This window comes from Motacilla alba, chromosome Z, assembly GCF_015832195.1.
Source record: "Motacilla alba alba isolate MOTALB_02 chromosome Z, Motacilla_alba_V1.0_pri, whole genome shotgun sequence".
NCBI classification, from domain to species: Eukaryota; Metazoa; Chordata; class Aves; order Passeriformes; family Motacillidae; genus Motacilla; species Motacilla alba.
The window spans coordinates 198,621-217,815 of record NC_052046.1 but is presented as its reverse complement, the minus strand read 5'-3'; the positions used below and the strand labels follow the sequence as shown (position 1 = coordinate 217,815).

Genomic DNA, 19,195 nt, shown 5'->3' with positions numbered 1-19,195 from the left:
GCACTGCTGTGGTGGCTGGGCTGGGGGGCCTGGAGGGCCAGGGGCTGTGCCACTGCCAGGACACAAAACCAGCAGGACAAGTCTGACAGAGTCAGCTGCTGCTCACGTCCTGCTTCCCTGCTACGTTTTGTACCTCTGCTGCATAGTTCTCCAGCACTGTTTGTCCTATTTTTGAAATGTTTTTCTCATGCCTGGAGGAAAGTGCTGAAGTCCCCTGCAGCCAGCACAGCCCCTCTGCTGTACACAGGGAGCAGGAGCACCGAGTACGGGTGCAGCACACCGGTGTCACTGGGACCAGAGGCTGGGCGTGGCAGTGAGCCCCTCTCCCTGGCTCTCTGGGCCCTTACCTTCCTTGGACACACTGGTGTTCCCTGCACGCCGCTGCCATTCCTGGGAGCCCGCCAGGCACGTGCCAGCTACCTGTTGGAAGGGATCAGAAGGGAAAACAACCATTCTGCAACCATTTTCTGAACCAGTGATTCACAGACAGGGAGGATGGATCCATTGAATGAGCTCCCCTCAAAGTCTGTCCACATCCACCTGCACATGGTGGTATTCACAATATGCATCAGTGATTTACACAAGGAATGAGGGGGAAGCACTCCTTAGTTCAGCAGGAGGCAGCAGGGCAGGAGAGGGGAGAGGGACTCACGGGAATGGGATGGGAAGTCAGAGTGAGTCTGGCAAATGGCCACTGCAGTGTGCGGGAAGAGGCTGTGGAAGGAGAATTGCCAAGTGTTACTCAGAATGGGAGTCATTAGCAGAATTTGGGTTGAAAAGGGGATGAAAAATACCATCACCTGGTCATGAGCTATCTCACCCTGTGATGTATTGACAGGAGTGCCTAAATCCAACCTGGAGTAACCCTTCTGATGCCATCAGCACTGGGAATGTCTGGCTGTGAGAGTTCTGTATCTGGCAGGGGGTCCCAGACTTCAGGGAAATAGTGGCTCCATTGGAAAGGCAGGGAGAAGAGGGACTCCTCAAAGGCCTGAGAGCCTGGTTTATGACAGAGAATTGTATTGGTGGGAAGACTCAAATTTTTGAAATTTTTGAAAATGTTGAGACTTTCGAAAATGTTCTTCAAAAAGAATGAGTTTGTTATCCATGCTCACTTGGGATAGGACAGAGAATCCTGAGCTACAGTTCCGGGTGAAGTGGTTCATTGCAGACCCTTGTGGCCCTGGAGCACCATTTTTAAAATGGAGTCCCTGTACGACTCTGAAAAGAAAGACTGAGATTCGTTGGTGTCATCGCACACCCTGAGGTGCAGAGAGCAAGGAGCTGACACACCGTCAGTCATTTCCACTTGGCTTACCTCTGATTCCACAGAAAACTGGCACTGTGGTTTGTGGCTCCTGGCGTCAAGAAGGTGACCAGAGAACTTTGTAGAAGGGAATTCCAGTGTAGGAGTTGGAAATGGAAAGGGTTGGGCTGGGTGTGCACCTTGGCAGCAGCTCTGCTCCATGCATCTCTGGGGTCTCTGGAGCTCAGGCTGGCAGCCCTCCAGTGATAAACATTCCCATAAGTGATAAATAGCTTTAATGTGTGAAGGGAAATAAAATAGTGTTTTACTATTAAATTATCTAATAGATCAAATGTCTTGAAATGTGCTTGCAATCATTTAGAATTTTCTCCAGTTAACATTTGCCAAATGACACCTTTCAGATCCCAGTCCCTCTTAAACCAGCTTGGGATGCAAACTTACAGGGCTTTTCCAGTTCTAGAGACGTGGAAAATGCAATCTTGATTCCTGATACCCAGTTCCTAACGCAGAGCAGTGTCCATAACAAACAGAGGGATGGCAGGCCAAGGGTGACCAACACCTCGCCATTGCAGGTGGCACCTGGGGTGGGGTTTGGAACATTGTCTTATTGTTGCAACACCATTGTTTTGTTGTGACTCTGTCGTGTTCAGAATCTTGGGAGGAGCAGCTGTCTGGAGGCAGGGAAGGGGAGTCCCACCATGGTCCTGTAGAACCTTTCCTGTCATACTCCTGGTGCTCTTCAAAGCTGTAAATGGAAAGAACTGGGCTGTGTTGTGCCACTGCCAGCATCTCCACTGGTCATAACTGGGTGATTTTCTTGCACCAAAACAGGACAGTTCTGCCTCCCTTTTCCTTCTCATTAAATCAGAGTCTAGGAAAAATGTTATTCCCTCCCAATCTAGAAGTATCATACTTCAGCTGCCTATGCAGAATTTCCAAACAGTAACCTAGGGTGTCGTTGCCAGAAGTTCTGGGTTCCTTTACCTGTTGGGCTGTGTATCTCCAATCCCAGCCCATGTTCAAATGAACATGTTCACTCACTCCTGCAGATGTTGCCATCAAAGCAGTGCAAGTTCCCTGGGTTCTGGGGCAGTTCTGTGCTTTTGAGTGAATGTTTTCAACTAAACAGTGTGTTGTAGCTGGGGAGGGTGGGGAGACACAAGCCTTTGCTAACCCTGGCAGACCTGAGCAGTGCTAGGGAGAAAAAACCGACAGAAATTCACAGTGCAGTACCAGAGAATCCATGGGACCATTTCTTTTGTTATTTGCAGATAATAAAATTACCCAGTGGGAAGACCCCAGGCTGCAGAACCCAGCCATCACGGGCCCAGTAAGTACTGCTGTGGGATCTTCCATGAAGTGCCCTGCCTCGGCACAGCTGGAACAGCAGCAGGTCCTGCCTGCTCCCCAGATCGGGGGTGGGAGGCAGGAGCTCTGCCACATCCGGAGTCAGAAAAAGCTGGGAATGTCACCCCAAGTTCTGGGCAGTCTCCCGGATTGTTCAGGGTTTGGGGAGGGTTGTGGAGAAGTGCTCCTGTTTACCCATTACCTGGGTTGTCACTGACAGTAGGGTTTTACTGAGGTGGCGCACCATTCTATTGATGTAGATAAACAGAGGTTTCAGAATATCAGCCTCAGAAAAAAACAAATACAGCATTTTACTCCAGTGTCAAATTCTAAAAATATCAAAGAGTGATTATTTGACTTTTTCTGCTGGGTTATGCCAGTTTATGCCATTTTATGGTAATCTGAGTGATCAGACTTCAATCCAAAGATGTTTCCTGGTGCCAAGAGTACCTTTTTAATTCTGCATAAGTCCTTGGGACCTTTAAGAGTTTCAGGACACAGCAGATGAGCCTGCTGCATGGTTAAATTCCAATTGCTTAGTAATATCATCAATAGTAGTCAGTTTTTGACCATAGTTGCTTTTGGAAGGATTGACTCATTTATCAGGCATTTAAAACTGGAGATCCTCACACACAGCACTGTGCAAACTGCTAATAGGCCTCTCCCCAGAAATGCTGAGCACAAATGAGAGAGACTACTTGAGAAAGTTTGTGTGAAGGAAATGAACTTATCATGGTCTTCTTGAGCGACTGACAGTGGTTTGTTTGTTGGCTTTAAGGGAAAGCAGGAGCTAATCAATTTCACAGAGGCACTAAGGATTCATCTGAATGCTTTCAGTAATACTTCTGGTGCCATGACAAACAGAATTACTTAAATTGCATTTCAGGTAGTGTTGAAATAAAGGAAACACATAGAAAGATTGTTTAATGGCAGAGTAAAGTGATGTCATTTTGTGGGATTTTTAAATCTCTCCTGGCTGCTGCGCCTCGTGGGTGGGTTGAGGGGAGCCCATAGCACAATGTGTGGGTTGCACATCCCTTCAGAGTGCTGTGGGGCACAAACTGCTGAGTAGCAGGAATGACGCCTCCTCCACTGCTCCCCACAGGCGGTGCCGTACTCCAGGGAGTTCAAGCAGAAGTACGACTACTTCCGCAAGAAGTTAAAGAAACCTGTGAGTAGAACCAGCTCGGGGCTGCAGGACACACCTGCCAGGTTACTGCATTGTGCTGCTCATCAGGGGTTCAAGTAGCAACCAAAAACACGAAGCAAAGTTTGAATTTGATGGGTTTCTCAACAAAAAGCTTTTCTAAGTCTTTAAGACTCATATTTTTCTAGATAAATGCAAATGCCCTTAAAATAGAGCACAGTCAATCTTCTTTTTTGTTTTGCTTGTTTGATACTTTTCTTGTCATTTTCATCAAATATTTACTATAGAAGTCTGCAGCACTGCTCTGGAACTAGCCCAGTTTCCCCCACACTCTCAGCCTGTGGACTGGGAGAGCACTGGGAAATAAAAACATGGGGTACTGGAACACCTGGTTTCTGAGCTGTCACTGAGATGTTGTCAACCAGTAATTTGCCCAAAGACTTATTTCTTGAGACTAACTAGGGTAATCCAATCTTCTTTCACATAGGCTGACATACCCAACAGATTTGAGATGAAATTACACAGAAACAACATTTTTGAGGAGTCCTACAGAAGAATCATGTCTGTGAAGAGACCTGATGTACTAAAAGCCAGGCTCTGGATTGAATTTGAGTCAGAAAAAGGACTTGACTATGGAGGTGTGGCCAGAGAATGGTTTTTTCTCTTGTCCAAGGAGATGTTTAACCCTTACTATGGTCTCTTTGAATACTCAGCAACGTAAGTGTCCATTAAATATTTGTATTCTCAAGGGATATATATATATTACATTTTGCATAAGAGGCAAAGTTGCTCTGGGCAGAAATTGCTCCTCCTTCCCGGGGTGCCCTGGGCAGCCCCACTGCCCTATTCCCTGCTGCCCTTCAGAGAGCCTCTGGAATTCTCCTTGAGAACCCAGAAAACATTTCCATTGCTCAGACGATGTCCAGGGCAGCAAAACTGCAGTTTTTGAGGCCAGTAAGGGTGAAGGGACCAATATCCCAGGAAAGCCCCTTTCCTCTGCTGCCCAGAGCTCCAGCGCTGCTGTCGAGCAAGCTCGGGACACAACTGCTCGTTCACACAGCAGAGTTCCCCGGCAGTGGCCTCCCAGAACTGTAAAATGGGGGCTGCCCAGCTTTAAAATCTTGGAGCAGTCCGTTAGTGCAAGGGGAGAGGGCGTCTCTGGCTCACAGTGGGTTTGGTTGGCTGCTGGGTCAGCCCTTCAGCCCTCAGTGGCTCCGTGGTGGGACAGACTGGAAAGGACTTGGACACAGCCCCACGGCGCTGTTGAAGGGACATGACCCTAAGCACACATTATTTATTAACATATCTGAGTACGTGCTTATTTAAAGACTTGGTTCTTTAGCTGTTTTTTTTCTTTCCCCAAAAAAGGGACAACTATACACTTCAGATTAATCCTAATTCAGGTCTTTGTAACGAAGATCATCTGTCATACTTCACGTTCATTGGCCGGGTGGCCGGCCTGGCCGTGTACCACGGGAAGCTGCTGGATGGTGAGTCCTGCTCCTGCTCTGCTGCTGCCCTGGGCCTTGGGGAAGGAAATGCACCTGCTTGAGAGCCCTGGGGTCTGGGGGCAGTCTGGGACTGGCACTGTTGAGACTTAAATGGTGATTCACACCATTACACAAAATTACAGGGGCTTACTCAACAAGTGGGTTTCATACAAAGTTTGCTCCTTTCTCCACTCAAGGTCAAACTCTAGAGCCGGCATGAGCACTGTCCCTCTAGGAGAAGCGTGGAATTTGTATCAGTCGTTTCCATGCAAACCTGCAGCCAAACTAGGGGGGTCAACTGCAGCATATTTTGATATGTAAAGTTATTGCTGAAAGATTTGATTACAATTTCTGCTGCATTTTGAAATCTCACACCAGGCAGACATTACTGATCAGATTTTCCCGAGCCCTGGTGCAGAAGAGGAAACAGGAATCCTGAGCAGAGGAAGCTCAGCAGCCTGGTTTTCAGGCAACTCCTTGGGGAGAGGAGCAGTGATTTTAAATGGGATAGTGTGCCCTAAGCTCAGTTCCCCAGCTCTCTCTGTCATTAATGTTGGGGTGGTCAGTGGAGTATGGTAGTTAGTGGATAATTGTAGAAACTGAAAAATTGGGACTTTCTGTGTCTCAATAAACCTGAGCTGCTATGATGCTGTTGCAGTTGCTGTTACAGTCAGGAGGTAACAGGAAATGCCAGGGGTGGTGCCCTCAAGCAGTCCTCTATGGAGTGTACCTTTATGGAATGTGCAGGTGCAGAGCAGGGCACGTAACGCTCTCCTCTCTCTCGCAGGCTTCTTCATCAGACCTTTCTACAAGATGATGCTGGGGAAGCCCATAACGCTGAAGGACATGGAATCAGTGGTAAGACCCCATTTAACCCGTGCCAGGGCTCACAGCCCCGTGGGTTTCTACAACTCTGCACTAATTGCCCATATTCAAACTGCTTAATTGTGATCTGCCCTAGGATAGCGAATACTACAACTCTCTGAAGTGGATCCTGGAAAACGACCCTACAGAGCTGGATCTCATGTTTTGCATAGACGAGGAAAACTTTGGACAGGTACGTAAGGGTTATTTACATCTTAGAACTGGTTATTGCCAGCAAGTGCCTCAGGACTGAGAGGAGTCTCGTGGGTGAATGCACTGGTCAGCCTTCGCCTCACTGTGTTCCCAGCTGGGACTGGGGGTGCCACATTCCTGTCAGGGAGCCGCGACATCTCTGGGACAAGCCGGACACGCAGCTGAGTGGAATACTTGCAATGAGGAGGAATAAAGGTGTCCCACAGTCCAGCTGGGACATGGTGCAAGCGCAGGGACTGCTTGGGTTTCTGAGGTCGAAGGTGTTCTCAGAGGAGATGGCAGAATGACGCCAGGGAGGTCCTCTCTGTCGTGCCTGTCACAGCAGCTGCTGGTACGACGGGGGTGGCTGCCAGGTTTAAAAGGGTCACGGTCAACGGGTAACTTTTGCCATTACAAATGAAAATGTTGTAGACGTTAAATCAAATTCATTTGCTTAGAGGCTTTTATGACCTTTTTTAGTGTCTTCCCTTTGTTTACTTCTGAGACCTAGATCCTGGCTCCAGGTACAACTGGACCTGGGGACTATAGGGCCTTTTATAAAAACTTACTTCAACAATTCAAACTATGCACTCAGTGTCCTGTCAAAAACATTCTGATCCACTTGCCAGTGCGCACTGCCTTTTTCCTGAAGCAACATAAGGATAAGGATTACATGGAGAGCTAGGGAGAGTATTGAAGCCACAGAATAGAGAGGTTTTGTAATATACTGGTTGGCTTTGGCAGTTTCAAGATGTGATTTAGCTTCTTTTATTATAAAAACTATTATAATTTTGTATATGTAAAGTACGTACTTAGTAGTTATATTTGTATAAAATATATCATTTTATTATTATAAATAATAATTATAATAAAATTATTAGTAAATAGCCAGCTTCTCTCTGCCAGTTTTCTGTCAGCGCAGGTTTGTTCAAAAGTGTAAATCAATTTACTAATGATTTCCTGATAATGCTTGTAAAATGCTGCTCAGGAAGAGTGGGTTCTGGGAGAAAGTCCCAGATGTCCTCAAATAACAGCAGGTTTTTTGGTCTTCTGAAATATAGACATATCAAGTGGACCTGAAGCCCAACGGGTCCGAAATCATGGTAACCAATGAAAACAAGCGGGAATACATTGAGTAAGTATCATTGTGGAATATGCCCGGGGGTAAGAAAGAGCAGCTGCGTTTGCAGTTGGACCCTGCTGCAGTTCCTGTCGTTTGTACTGCACAAGAGCATCAGGGATCCCTGGAAAAAAAATCTTACAGTTATCATTGGTTATACCCAGTCAGACATGAGAACAAAGAGTAAATTAAATTGCACACTTTGTTCTCCTGAAACTCCCCCCCATGGGAATGTGCATCTCCAACATCTGGCTCAGGTTCAAATGAGCCAGAAGGGGCTCTCCAGCCTGACCCTCATCCCATTGTCCTCCTCTTCCAGTCACAGACCACAGCCAGGATTCCAGTGCCAGCATTCCTACCAAAAATTGGCCAAATCTGAAACTAGGTTTTAGTTTCAGCTTTCTCAGTTCTTTCACCTACCAGGATGTAAAATGCTAAATTCACTTGTACATGCTGGCATTTTAAATCAGGGCCTTTTCCAAGGTGAAAGACATTAAAATCGATACATTTATGCAAATTGGGATTTCATTTCCAGTGCCTGGACCTGGACCAATTCCATCCCTGGAACTGATTTTTTATGCCTGCACCTGTGAGGTGTTTGTGCTGTGGGTGACTGGTACTGAAACTGGTACCTTTGATGCTGCAGCTTATTGCTTTATTTGTAGGTGAGATGCTGTCCTGACAGCTGTCCTCAGAGCTTGCAGACTTTGCTGGGAATTTTTAATTAGTCAGTGCTCTGGAAGAATAGAATGTCTGCTCGCATAGGTACCTACAGGAGCGAAAATATTCCCGCTGTGATTTGGTCATAGTCACTGGGGTTGTTGGTTTGTTTCTTCAAAATCCCATCAGTCACCAGCCAATAAATTGGAACAACTAGTGAAAGCTGCTTAGTTACCTCCAGTTGCTGAAGTTGTCTGTGACAAACTGAAGGCACTTGGGGTTGCTGAAACTCTGAACGCTTGGCTGAGACCTGCTAATGAGTTTGTTTTTCTGATGGGGTTTTGTTTCTTTCTGCAGCCTGGTCATCCAGTGGCGGTTTGTCAACAGAGTGCAGAAACAAATGAATGCCTTTCTGGAGGTGAGGCTCTTCAGCTCCTTTCTTTCACAAAAGTAGGGATTTTTTTCTAACATAGATTTCTTACCCACTGGTGTCTGTGTAAAGGGAGCAGGGAGCTTGTCAGGGAATGAAAACAGAATACTTACGTTTATGATTTTTCAGTTTTATTTGGTGTAAGAATATATGATCTTTCCCTTATGAGAATAAGGTCATTCTCTTTCAAGTTTAATTATTTGAGCTTGAAGTAATTTGGTCATTGATGTTTTTAATTAGGATTTATGTGGGCTGAGAGTTTTAACTTTGCTCTTTTTCTTTTTAGGGATTCACAGAACTGCTTCCTATTGATCTGATTAAAATTTTTGATGAAAATGAACTGGAGGTGAGTCCCTTTGGTGCCCCAAGCTGACCATGTTCTGGGCTCTTCAGTCATCCATCCCTCTCCCTGAGGGAACGTGCAGACACAGCTGCCTTGCTCAGAGCTGGAGTTAGAAATCAGATGTTTCTTCCTAATTAATGAATCTATTCATGACATGCAAAGAACTGCACTCAGGGAGGGGGTTGAGGGTGTGCCTCCGAAAGCCTGGAAGTAGCTTAGCAGATGGGTGCCATCATGCCTCTGCCAGTCACATTTGAGCCAAACACGTGGGAGTTGCTGTCACGTTGTGGCAGTGGGCAGGCATTGTCCAGTGAGTGGAACACTCTGGGAAGAAGCTCCGGCTCTCCCCTGTGTGTGCATAAATGACTGAGGTCAGAGCCCTGAGGGGCAGTGACACCTTGTCACCCGTGAGTGCAGGGAAACACACACTCTCTCACATCCCACCGTTCTGTTTCCCTGCAGTTGCTGATGTGTGGCCTTGGTGATGTCGATGTCAATGACTGGAGACAACACACCATCTACAAAAACGGTTACTGCCCAAATCATCCCGTTATCCAGTGGTTCTGGAAGGTAAGACTGGCACCACCGCTGACTGGTCCTGTAAGTGAAAGTTACTGCCCTTTTTTGCAATCATTTCTCTTCAAGAAAACTGCTGAGAATGGGGGGGTGCTGTGCTGGGGGGCAGGACCTGCTCCCAGCTCACCCAGGTGAGGGCAGGTGTAGCTCTGGCTGGGGCAGCTCACAGATGGGACCTGGAGCGCGGACAATCCATTGTGTCCTGAGGGTTGGCTCATACGAAAGGCAATTTGTGCTGGCTTTGGGCTGCTCTTAGGGCCCGGCCAGGCCAGGCCAGGGGCTGAGGCTGATGGTGTCCATTTGCCAACAGGCTGTTCTGCTGATGGATGCTGAGAAACGGATCCGGCTGCTGCAGTTTGTGACCGGGACGTCACGAGTGCCTATGAACGGATTTGCTGAACTTTATGGTGAGCTGCTCGCGGCAATCCAGCCAGCCCCTGGCCCGCACGAGCACTCGGCTGTGAATGCTGACCTCAGAGCTGGCCTCCATGGCATTGTGCAAGCTCTGAAACCAGCTCACTGGGCTTGGAAAGAAAGAACCACATGCATGTTGCTCTCATGTACCTGTTACAGGTGAAGAATCCAGCCCACAGCTGATGCCAACATTTCACGTTAAAAATACTGTTGAGGCAGTCTCTGTAGAGTCCAGCAGTTCCTGTTTCATGTGGTTTTCGTTTTCACCCAGGTTCAAATGGTCCTCAGCTGTTTACAATAGAGCAGTGGGGAAGTCCTGATAAGCTGCCCCGGGCTCACACCTGGTAAGTCACCAAGGCATAAATTCCAGAGCTGCTCCTGCCAGAAGAACCATGCTGCTGACCATGCTCAGCTCTGCATCAAACACCATTTGTTCCTGTGGGTCCCCAGTGCCTTCACAAACTGAGAAACTGAAAGCTATTCTTTTATTTCCCACATCCTAGTAAGTGGATGTAATGAACTACAGCAAGTCAGACATCACCAAACAGCCATAAAAAGCCCATAAATCATTGGAGAATTCAAAACAAATGTAAGATTATAAGATAATTTAACCCTGGTTTATAGATTTTTCAAACATTGAAAGCATCCAGTACAAATTTGTCTTGCTCTGTTACATTTCAGGAATGTGGCTTTTTAAAGAAAAATGGTGCTGAATTGGAAAACTATTTTATAGACTATCAGTACAGACTGGGGGATCTTTCTGTGAAGCTAATAATTCTATAAAATAATGAGCTTTAATTAAAAAAAACAAACAAACTGAAAACAAAAGCACAAAACCTACCAAACACAAACAACAATACTACCCCAAACACGCTCCAAAATCAGCCCATCCTCTTTGGGTTCCAGTTCTCTGCTAGCTTTTACCTTTGGAGGATTTTCTCTCGGATGTTTAATCTTTTCTCCCTCCAGAGAGCAAAGGATCTGTCCTCTAAATCCAGAATGTCTTTGCTGAGCTTTAAGAAATCAGTCCTTTGACAAAGATCATTTTCCATCATCTAAATACAGTGAAGGGCTTTCTGTTGGCTTTTTTCCTCTCCGAAGTGATTCTTACCAAATTCCTGCTTCCAGCTTTCCAAAGGAAGGCAGCACACAGTTACTGGAGAACTCACCCTGGGCAGGTGTGAGGCATGCAGGGAACACTGTGGACCACAAGCTGCATTCTTAATCAAGACCCCCAATTATTTCATCTTTTCTAGTTCTCTAAAACTCTGTTTTTCTGTGGATTGTTTGAGTGACTCTTTCCTTGTCCCTTCCAGCTTTAACCGCCTGGACTTACCTCTGTATGAATCTTTCGAGGACCTGCGGGAGAAGCTCCTCATGGCCGTGGAGAACGCCCAAGGGTTTGAAGGGGTGGATTAACTTTGCAGCACCCGTTCCCTCTCCAAGCACGTTCTGCTGGCTTGGGCACCTGCCCGAGGGCCTCCGAGGGCTTGTGGCACAGCAGCTGCCCGGCCGGGCTCTGGAGCGAGCCCCGGCAGGGCGGGGCCGAGCCCCGAGGCTGGGACTGTCACCAGGGGTGGCCCTGCTGATGTTCCCGCACCACTTGCGAACTGATCACATTTCAGCAGGACTTACTCTATTTATGTTGTGCCTCTGTAGGCAAAGCCCTTAATAAATATTTTACACAATTTCTAATGGCAATGAACGGAATTAATCATTTTACAGGTATAGTATTACAACTCATGTTTACTTCTTAATTGATTTAAACATTTTCAGATTTTATTTCATTACAATTAAATATCATATACTTGGAAAAATGAGCATTTTTCTTAATTTTATACCAGACCTTTTTTTTCAAAGCACATTGAGCCTTGTGTTCCTAAACCAGGAGAGCAGGAGAAAGCTCTGTTGGAAGCTTTCTCTCCATGGGCTGTCTCTCAAAAGCAACTCTCTTCATTAAGCACATCACTGTTGTTCTGTATCCAGAAGTATGGGCTGGATGTTGCATTTTTGTATAAGTTCTAGAAGAGTGTCAAGGCACAGCAGAGCCCTGACACAGCATGTCCAGATCTCTGTTCTACTGAAACTGCCTCGTTACTGCCAAGCTGTACATGTGCTACAAAGCATCTGGGCTGGGGCTGGCGTTTAGCCTCTAGGAGAACATGCTAAACCCTGCCATTCCCTCTGTACAGTGATTCGTTTTCCATCCTTTCCGCATTCCTGTTTGCAATGGAGGCATTCCAATTGAAATCTGGCACTCTGGAACACAGCTCTGTTCTGGCTCCTGTTTGTGTGCACTTGCTAATGAACCTAATTAACACTGGGGTTGTTCATTTCTAACAGCACCGACTCTGAAGGCACTTTCTGTACCGCTGGGAAGGCAGACCTGGTTTGAGCATATAGTTGATGGGATTTTACTCCTTCCCACTACACATGTCCTTCTATGGTCAATTTGGCTGCTGCTGTGTAAGAAAAAACCCCACCAGCTCAAGACCGGAGCCTGCAGACATGTTCCTCAGTAATTGTTTCTGTGATTTCTTTTTTACTTACAAAGATTTATTTAATATACACTATTATCTAATCCATTTTGTAACCTATGACATGTTGCATGCCTAATCTATAATGTCTGAGTTGCATCTGTTTTCTGGCAGATTAAAGGTGACAGATTTGTGCTTGCCCCAGTGCAGTGACATGGTGACAGCACTGCTGGAGCAGGGCTGGTTCCACTGACCTGCAGCTCTGCCCCAGCCTGCTCCCCAGCACCCAAGCAAGATGACACCACTTGCCAAAACAAACTTCCACCTCAGCGCCAACAGTTTTTGAGCCCTAGCCTTACCTGCGTGTCCAGCCTGCGGAGCCACGCTGCGGAGCCTGGGATACAGGAGCACCCACCTGGGAAGAAGCCTCACTGCCAATAGCATTCAGCAGTTATGGTCCCAGTCCTGAGGAAGCTTAGGGCAGTACTTGAATGCAGTTCAAGATTCCTTCTCTATTAAATATGCTTCCTGACATTCCTGCCTGACCTTTTCCATCTGAGGAGCGAGTTGGAACGCAGGACAGTGTCTGACATCAGAGTAGACAGGAATGCTGGACTGACTGCTTGGCTCTGGGTATAGAAGAGATAAGCTCAGGTATTCCCATTGACCTGTACGTTGAGCACAGCTGATTCTAACGCGGGACCCCGGAGAGTCCCAGGAGTCAGGGCCCGGGCGACACCGGGGGCGGGGCCAGGTGGCTTCAGGAGCGGGCCCGACACAGGTGCGCGGGCCGGGACCGAGGCGATCCCGTCCCCGGAAAGCGCCCGTCCGTAATTTGCTCACTACGAGCGCGGTGAGGGAGGCGCTCCTTGTCCCGGCGCCCCAGGTGAGTCGTGGGGGCTTCGGCTTCCCCACCTCTCCCGCTCGTTTCTTCACCCCGTGTTCTTCTTTCTGCCACTCCCCTGTGCCCCCCAAAATCTCCCCGCCTCCCCCCGCACCTAGCCCTCCTTCCTTCTCCCCATATTCCCCTTTTCCCTCCCCATTTACCCCCTTTCCTCGGTCCCCTGAAAACCACTGTTCCTCTCCCCCTCTACCACTCCTTTCTTCTTCCCGTATTCCTCCTCCTTCTCCCCCGTCACTCTACTCCCAAAAACCTCCCTGCTCGCCTGGCTCTCCTTACTTCTCCCCGTATTCCTTTTCTTTCTGCCCCTTCCTCCCCATCCCTCTCCCCCTAAATTTGGGAAGAGCGAGCCACAGAGAAGGTGTGTGAGAGGAAGGAGAGCATCAGGTCTCTGCCGGCAGGTGAGGGATGAGCGGCCCGAGCAGGGGCCCGCTCTCAGCCCGGGCGCGGTGGAGAGCGGCGGGGGAGCGGTTCCCGAGCCGCGGCGATGCAGCCCCGCTCGTGGCGCTGCGTGCCCCGGGGCTCGGCGGCCCCCGTGCCCGCCAGGGGCGCCCCGCGGGGCGGAGGCGGCGCTGAGGGCGCGGCGGTGCCCGCGGGGTCCCGGGGCCGGCCCGGGCGCTCTCCGTGTCCCGCCCGCTTCCAGCCGCCATCCAGCGGCTGCCCCAGGGAAGCGCCGTCCTCCTGGCGGGCCCGGCGCCGGCACGGCCCCGGCTCCCCGCGGCCGCAGCGGGAGCGTGCCCGGAGCCCCGGAGGAACCCCGGCCCCCGCGCCGGCCGGGGCGGGAGCGGCAGCGCCGGGCTCGGTGCCAGCGCCCGTCCCGGAGCGGCTCTTCCCGCCCGCGGCGACGCCGGTCCCGATCTCAGGCCCGGGACTCGCGCACCGCCCGCCGAGGAAGAAGCGGCTGTGCCCAGCTCCTGCAGCAGATACCGGCGGGACCGGGACCCGAATCCCCGGGCCCAGATCCCGGTCCCGGCCCCACCTGAGCGCCTCGGGCTCCGCGCAGCGCCGGGAGCAGCCCCCGGTCCGAGTTTCCGCACAGCGCCGAGCGCCAGTCCCGCCGCATCCCGGGCTGAGCATCCGCCGCAGAGAGCGGGGCGGGCGCGGCTCCGCCGGGATTTACGGGCGGGCGGGCGGAGCACGGGGGCGGGGCCGGCACAGGTGTGAGGGGCGGGGCCCCGGGGGCGGGGCCGGCACAGGTGTGAGGGGCGGGGCCCCGGGGGCGGGGCCGGCACAGGTGTGAGGGGCGGGGCCCCGGGGGCGGGGCCGGCACAGGTGTGAAGGGCGGGGCCGGCACGCGTGCGCGGGGCCCCAGAGCGGCTGCGCAGGGCGGGGCCGGCGGGGATTTAAGCCGCGGGGCGGCCGAGGCGGAGCTATTTGGTCCTCGGCGCTCGGTGAGGGAGGCTGCTGCTGGGCCGGGCTCTACATCTCTTTTTCTCTATATTTCTTCCGCGTTTCTTCTCTTTTCTATTTCTTTTTCGCTATAGCTCTCCTTTCTACCCTCCCTTCCTCCCCTTCCCCCCCCCAAACTCCCCCTAGCCCTCCCCTCCCTCCCTCCCAGGCGGTCCCCCCGTACCGCCCCCCCCCCCCCCCCCCCCATTCCCCTACTCACCCCTACCCCTCCACCTTCTCCCTCTGGCTTCCACCCTTCCTTCCCTCCACAACCGGGCTCCTCTCCGCCCCCTCTCCCTGCTCCCTTTTCCCCCTCCAGTCTCTTCCCACCTGCCTTCAGTCCTTCTTCTCCTTCCTCCACTCTTCCTTCCCCTTTCCGTGATACCTTTCCCCCCACACCTTTCTCCTCCTTGCCCTCATCCTGCCTTCAATCCTTCCTCGCTTGCCTTCCTCCACCCTGCCTTCCCCCCAGCCCCGTCCCCTGCTGCCCTGCACACCCCGACCTCTCCCCACCTGCCCTCTGTCCTTGTCACCCTCCCCCCAGCCACCCCCTCTGCCCCCTGTTTCCACTCTCCATCCCCTGCTCTCTCTCTCTCTCTCTTTTTCCTCGCAGCCGCGGGGCTCGGGGTGCCGGGCAGTAATAAAGCCCAGAGGGCCGGAGCCCGGCGCCCCCCGCCCTCGCTGGGGTCCCCACACGGGGCCGGACCCGCTCTGCGGATCCCCCCATTCCAGTCCAACACACCGCCCGACACCGCCGGGGTTCGGCTTTCCCGACATCACGCTGGGGGGGTCGGGGCTGCGGGTCGGGGAGGGCCCCCTCCTTAGGAGGGGGTTCCGGGGGGTGGGGGAGATGCGGTTAGAGGGGCCCCCTCATTAGGGGGGACGGGGGTGGTTCGGGGGGGCCCCCTCCGGAGGAGGGGTCCCGGGGTGGGGCCTGGCGGGGGGTAGCCCCCCTCTCGGCCCGACCCCCTCCTAACGAGGGGTGGTCCCCCTAACCCGCATCCCCGCGCCCGGCTCCGACCCCGGCCGCCTCCTGGCTAAACTCGGCGAAACTCGTCTTGTTTCGGCTATTCTCGGCTGCACTCGGCTACTGTCGACTACACTCGGCTACTGTCGGCTGCACTCGGCTACTGTCGGCTATTATCGGCTACTGTCGGCTGCACTCGGCTACTGTCGGCTATTATCGGCTACTGCCGGCTGCACTCGGCTACTGTCGGCTGCACTCGGCTACTGTCGGCTGCACTCGGCTACTGTCGGCTGCACTCGGCTACTGTCGGCTATTATCGGCTACTGTCGGCTGCACTCGGCTACTGTCGGCAATACTCGGCTGCTGTCGGCTGCACTCGGCTATACTCGGCTGCTGTCGGCTGCACTCGGCTATACTCGGCCGACTGTAGCCGAGTGCAGCCGAAGGGAGCCGAAGAGCTCCGTGAGGCGGGGCCCGGGGGCTACTGGGGGCGGGGCCGGGGTCGGGGCTCAGGCGCGCGGGCCCTCAGGGCGGCTGCGCGGGGCGGGGACGGAGGTTATTTAAATGCCGGAAACCGCTCCGGCCGCCATTTGCTCGCTGCGAGTGCGGCTTGGGTGGAGGTGCTCAGTCCGGGCTCCGCAGCCCGGGACAGGAGGTGCTTCGCTCTTCCCTCTGCCCTTCTTTCTTCCTCCTCGTATTCCCCTAATTTCTCTTTCCCACCTTTCCCTCTCCTCCCCGAAGCCCACTCCTTTCCTTCGTATTTCGGCCTCCCTCCCCCTCCTTTCTACTCCCCATATTCTCTTTCTTTCTCTCTTCTTCCTCCCTTTTTCCGCTCTTGCCTTCTCCTGTTGCTGCCCCTCCTGTTTCCCCCCCCTTACCCTTCATTCCTCCTCCCCGCATTCCTGTTCTTTGTCCCCCAAACCCTCCCCTGCTCTCTCCCCAAACACGACCCCCCCTTCCTGTCCGGTCCCTGCCCCGCTGCTCCGTTCTCTTCCCCCTCTCTCCCTTCTCTGTCCGCCGTCCCTCTTGCCCCCGTCCCGGCCTTTCCTTCCCTTCCCGCTTTCCCCCCATCTGTCGCTCCTTTCTTCCCGTCCCCTTTTTCCTTCTTTCCCCGCCGCCGCGGGGCCGGGGGTGCCGCACAGTAATAACGCCCAGAGGGCCGGAGCCCGGCGCCCCCGGCCGCCGCTGGAGCCCCTTGGCGGTGTCCCCGTGCCGGTCCCGCGGGGGTGAACGCAGGGGACACGGCCGGGGCTGCGGTTTCCCCCGACACACGGGGGCGCCCTCATCGGGGGGGTGGGGGTGAGGGGGCTCCCCTCTTTAGGGGACGGGGGCGCCGGGTCCGCCCCGGCCCCCTCCCGGGGACCCCCTCCTCCGGACCGCGGCCCGAGGTGGGTGGGCGGGAGTGGTAGGTGAGGGGGGGGGTGGGGAAGCAGAGGGAGGCACGTCACTCTGCACCGTGAACAGAAGAAAAAAAAAAAAAAACCAGACAGACAAACGGAAAGAACACCACCCCCCCTCCCCCCCACCCCTCCCCCGCCTCCCGGACTCCCTCCTAAAGAGGGGTTCCCCCTAACCCCCACCCCCGTCCGGAGGAGGGCGTCCGGGGCTGGGGGGGAGGAGCCTGGAGGGGGAAGACCCCCTCCAATCTCCGTCCCCAGAGCCCTCCTCCGGAGCGGGCACCCTAACCACCCCCGCCCCCACAATGAGGGGGCCCCCCCCGACCCGCAGCCCCGACCCCGCAGCGGGAGTGCAGCCGATAGCAGCCGAGTATTGCCGAGTGCAGCCGACAGTAGCCGATAATAGCCGACAGTAGCCGAGTGCAGCCGACAGTAGCTGAGTGCAGCCGACAGTAGCCGAGTGCAGCCGACAGTAGCCGAGTGCAGCCGGCAGTAGCCGATAATAGCCGACAGTAGCCGAGTGCAGCCGACAGTAGCCGATAATAGCCGACAGTAGCCGATAATAGCCGACAGTAGCCGAGTGCAGCCGACAGTAGCCGAGTGCAGCCGACAGTAGCCGAGTGCAGCCGGCAGTAGCCGATAATAGCCGACAGTAGCCGAGTGCAGCCGACAGTAGCCGAGTGTAGTCGACAGTAGCCGAGTGCAGCCGAGAATAGCCGAAACAAGACGAGTTTCGCCGAGTTTAGCCAGGAGGCGGCCGGGGTCGGAGCCGGGCGCGGGGATGCGGGTTAGGGGGACCACCCCTCGTTAGGAGGGGGTCGGGCCGAGAGGGGGGCTACCCCCCGCCAGGCCCCACCCCGGGACCCCTCCTCCGGAGGGGGCCCCCCCCGAACCACCCCCGTCCCCCCTAATGAGGGGGCCCCTCTAACCGCATCTCCCCCACCCCCCGGAACCCCCTCCTAAGGAGGGGGCCCTCCCCGACCCGCAGCCCCGACCCCCCCAGCGTGATGTCGGGAAAGCCGAACCCCGGCGGTGTCGGGCGGTGTGTTGGACTGGAATGGGGGGATCCGCAGAGCGGGTCCGGCCCCGTGTGGGGACCCCAGCGAGGGCGGGGGGCGCCGGGCTCCGGCCCTCTGGGCTTTATTACTGCCCGGCACCCCGAGCCCCGCGGCTGCGAGGAAAAAGAGAGAGAGAGAGAGAGCAGGGGATGGAGAGTGGAAACAGGGGGCAGAGGGGGTGGCTGGGGGGAGGGTGACAAGGACAGAGGGCAGGTGGGGAGAGGTCGGGGTGTGCAGGGCAGCAGGGGACGGGGCTGGGGGGAAGGCAGGGTGGAGGAAGGCAAGCGAGGAAGGATTGAAGGCAGGATGAGGGCAAGGAGGAGAAAGGTGTGGGGGGAAAGGTATCACGGAAAGGGGAAGGAAGAGTGGAGGAAGGAGAAGAAGGACTGAAGGCAGGTGGGAAGAGACTGGAGGGGGAAAAGGGAGCAGGGAGAGGGGGCGGAGAGGAGCCCGGTTGTGGAGGGAAGGAAGGGTGGAAGCCAGAGGGAGAAGGTGGAGGGGTAGGGGTGAGTAGGGGAATGGGGGGGGGGGGGGGGGGGGGGCGGTACGGGGGACCGCCCGGGAGGGAGGGAGGGGAGGGCTAGGGGGAGTTTGGGGGGGGGAAGGGGAGGAAGGGAGGGTAGAAAGGAGAGCTATAGCGAAAAAGAAATAGAAAAGAGAAGAAACGCGGAAGAAATATAGAGAAAAAGAGATGTAGAGCCCGGCCCAGCAGCAGCCTCCCTCACCGAGCGCCGAGGACCAAATAGCTCCGCCTCGGCCGCCCCGCGGCTTAAATCCCCGCCGGCCCCGCCCTGCGCAGCCGCTCTGGGGCCCCGCGCACGCGTGCCGGCCCCGCCCTTCACACCTGTGCCGGCCCCGCCCCCGGGGCCCCGCCCTTCACACCTGTGCCGGCCCCGCCCCCGGGGCCCCGCCCCTCACACCTGTGCCGGCCCCGCCCCCGGGGCCCCGCCCCTCACACCTGTGCCGGCCCCGCCCCCGGGGCCCCGCCCCTCACACCTGTGCCGGCCCCGCCCCCGTGCTCCGCCCGCCCGCCCGTAAATCCCGGCGGAGCCGCGCCCGCCCCGCTCTCTGCGGCGGATGCTCAGCCCGGGATGCGGCGGGACTGGCGCTCGGCGCTGTGCGGAAACTCGGACCGGGGGCTGCTCCCGGCGCTGCG

The 19,195-nt window shown here is 54.2% G+C and overlaps 1 protein-coding gene across 16 annotated transcripts in view; it reads left to right on the top strand.

Moving 5' to 3' along the window:
• Positions 1-12,861, top strand: part of NEDD4L (NEDD4 like E3 ubiquitin protein ligase) — a 90,785-nt gene extending 77,924 nt beyond the window's left edge. For all 16 annotated transcript variants that reach the window (XM_038123625.1, XM_038123630.1, XM_038123631.1 and 13 more), the window contains 13 exons: positions 2,539-2,597; positions 3,720-3,785; positions 4,249-4,478; positions 5,130-5,251; positions 6,039-6,109; positions 6,213-6,308; positions 7,369-7,442; positions 8,445-8,505; positions 8,804-8,863; positions 9,323-9,430; positions 9,747-9,843; positions 10,122-10,194; positions 11,167-12,861. In XM_038123625.1, the coding sequence (XP_037979553.1) occupies positions 2,539-2,597; positions 3,720-3,785; positions 4,249-4,478; positions 5,130-5,251; positions 6,039-6,109; positions 6,213-6,308; positions 7,369-7,442; positions 8,445-8,505; positions 8,804-8,863; positions 9,323-9,430; positions 9,747-9,843; positions 10,122-10,194; positions 11,167-11,269 (1,220 nt within the window). In that variant the 3' untranslated portion in view covers positions 11,270-12,861. The remainder of the gene's footprint in view (positions 1-2,538; positions 2,598-3,719; positions 3,786-4,248; positions 4,479-5,129; positions 5,252-6,038; positions 6,110-6,212; positions 6,309-7,368; positions 7,443-8,444; positions 8,506-8,803; positions 8,864-9,322; positions 9,431-9,746; positions 9,844-10,121; positions 10,195-11,166) is intronic.
• The last annotated feature ends 6,334 nt before the right edge of the window (positions 12,862-19,195 follow it).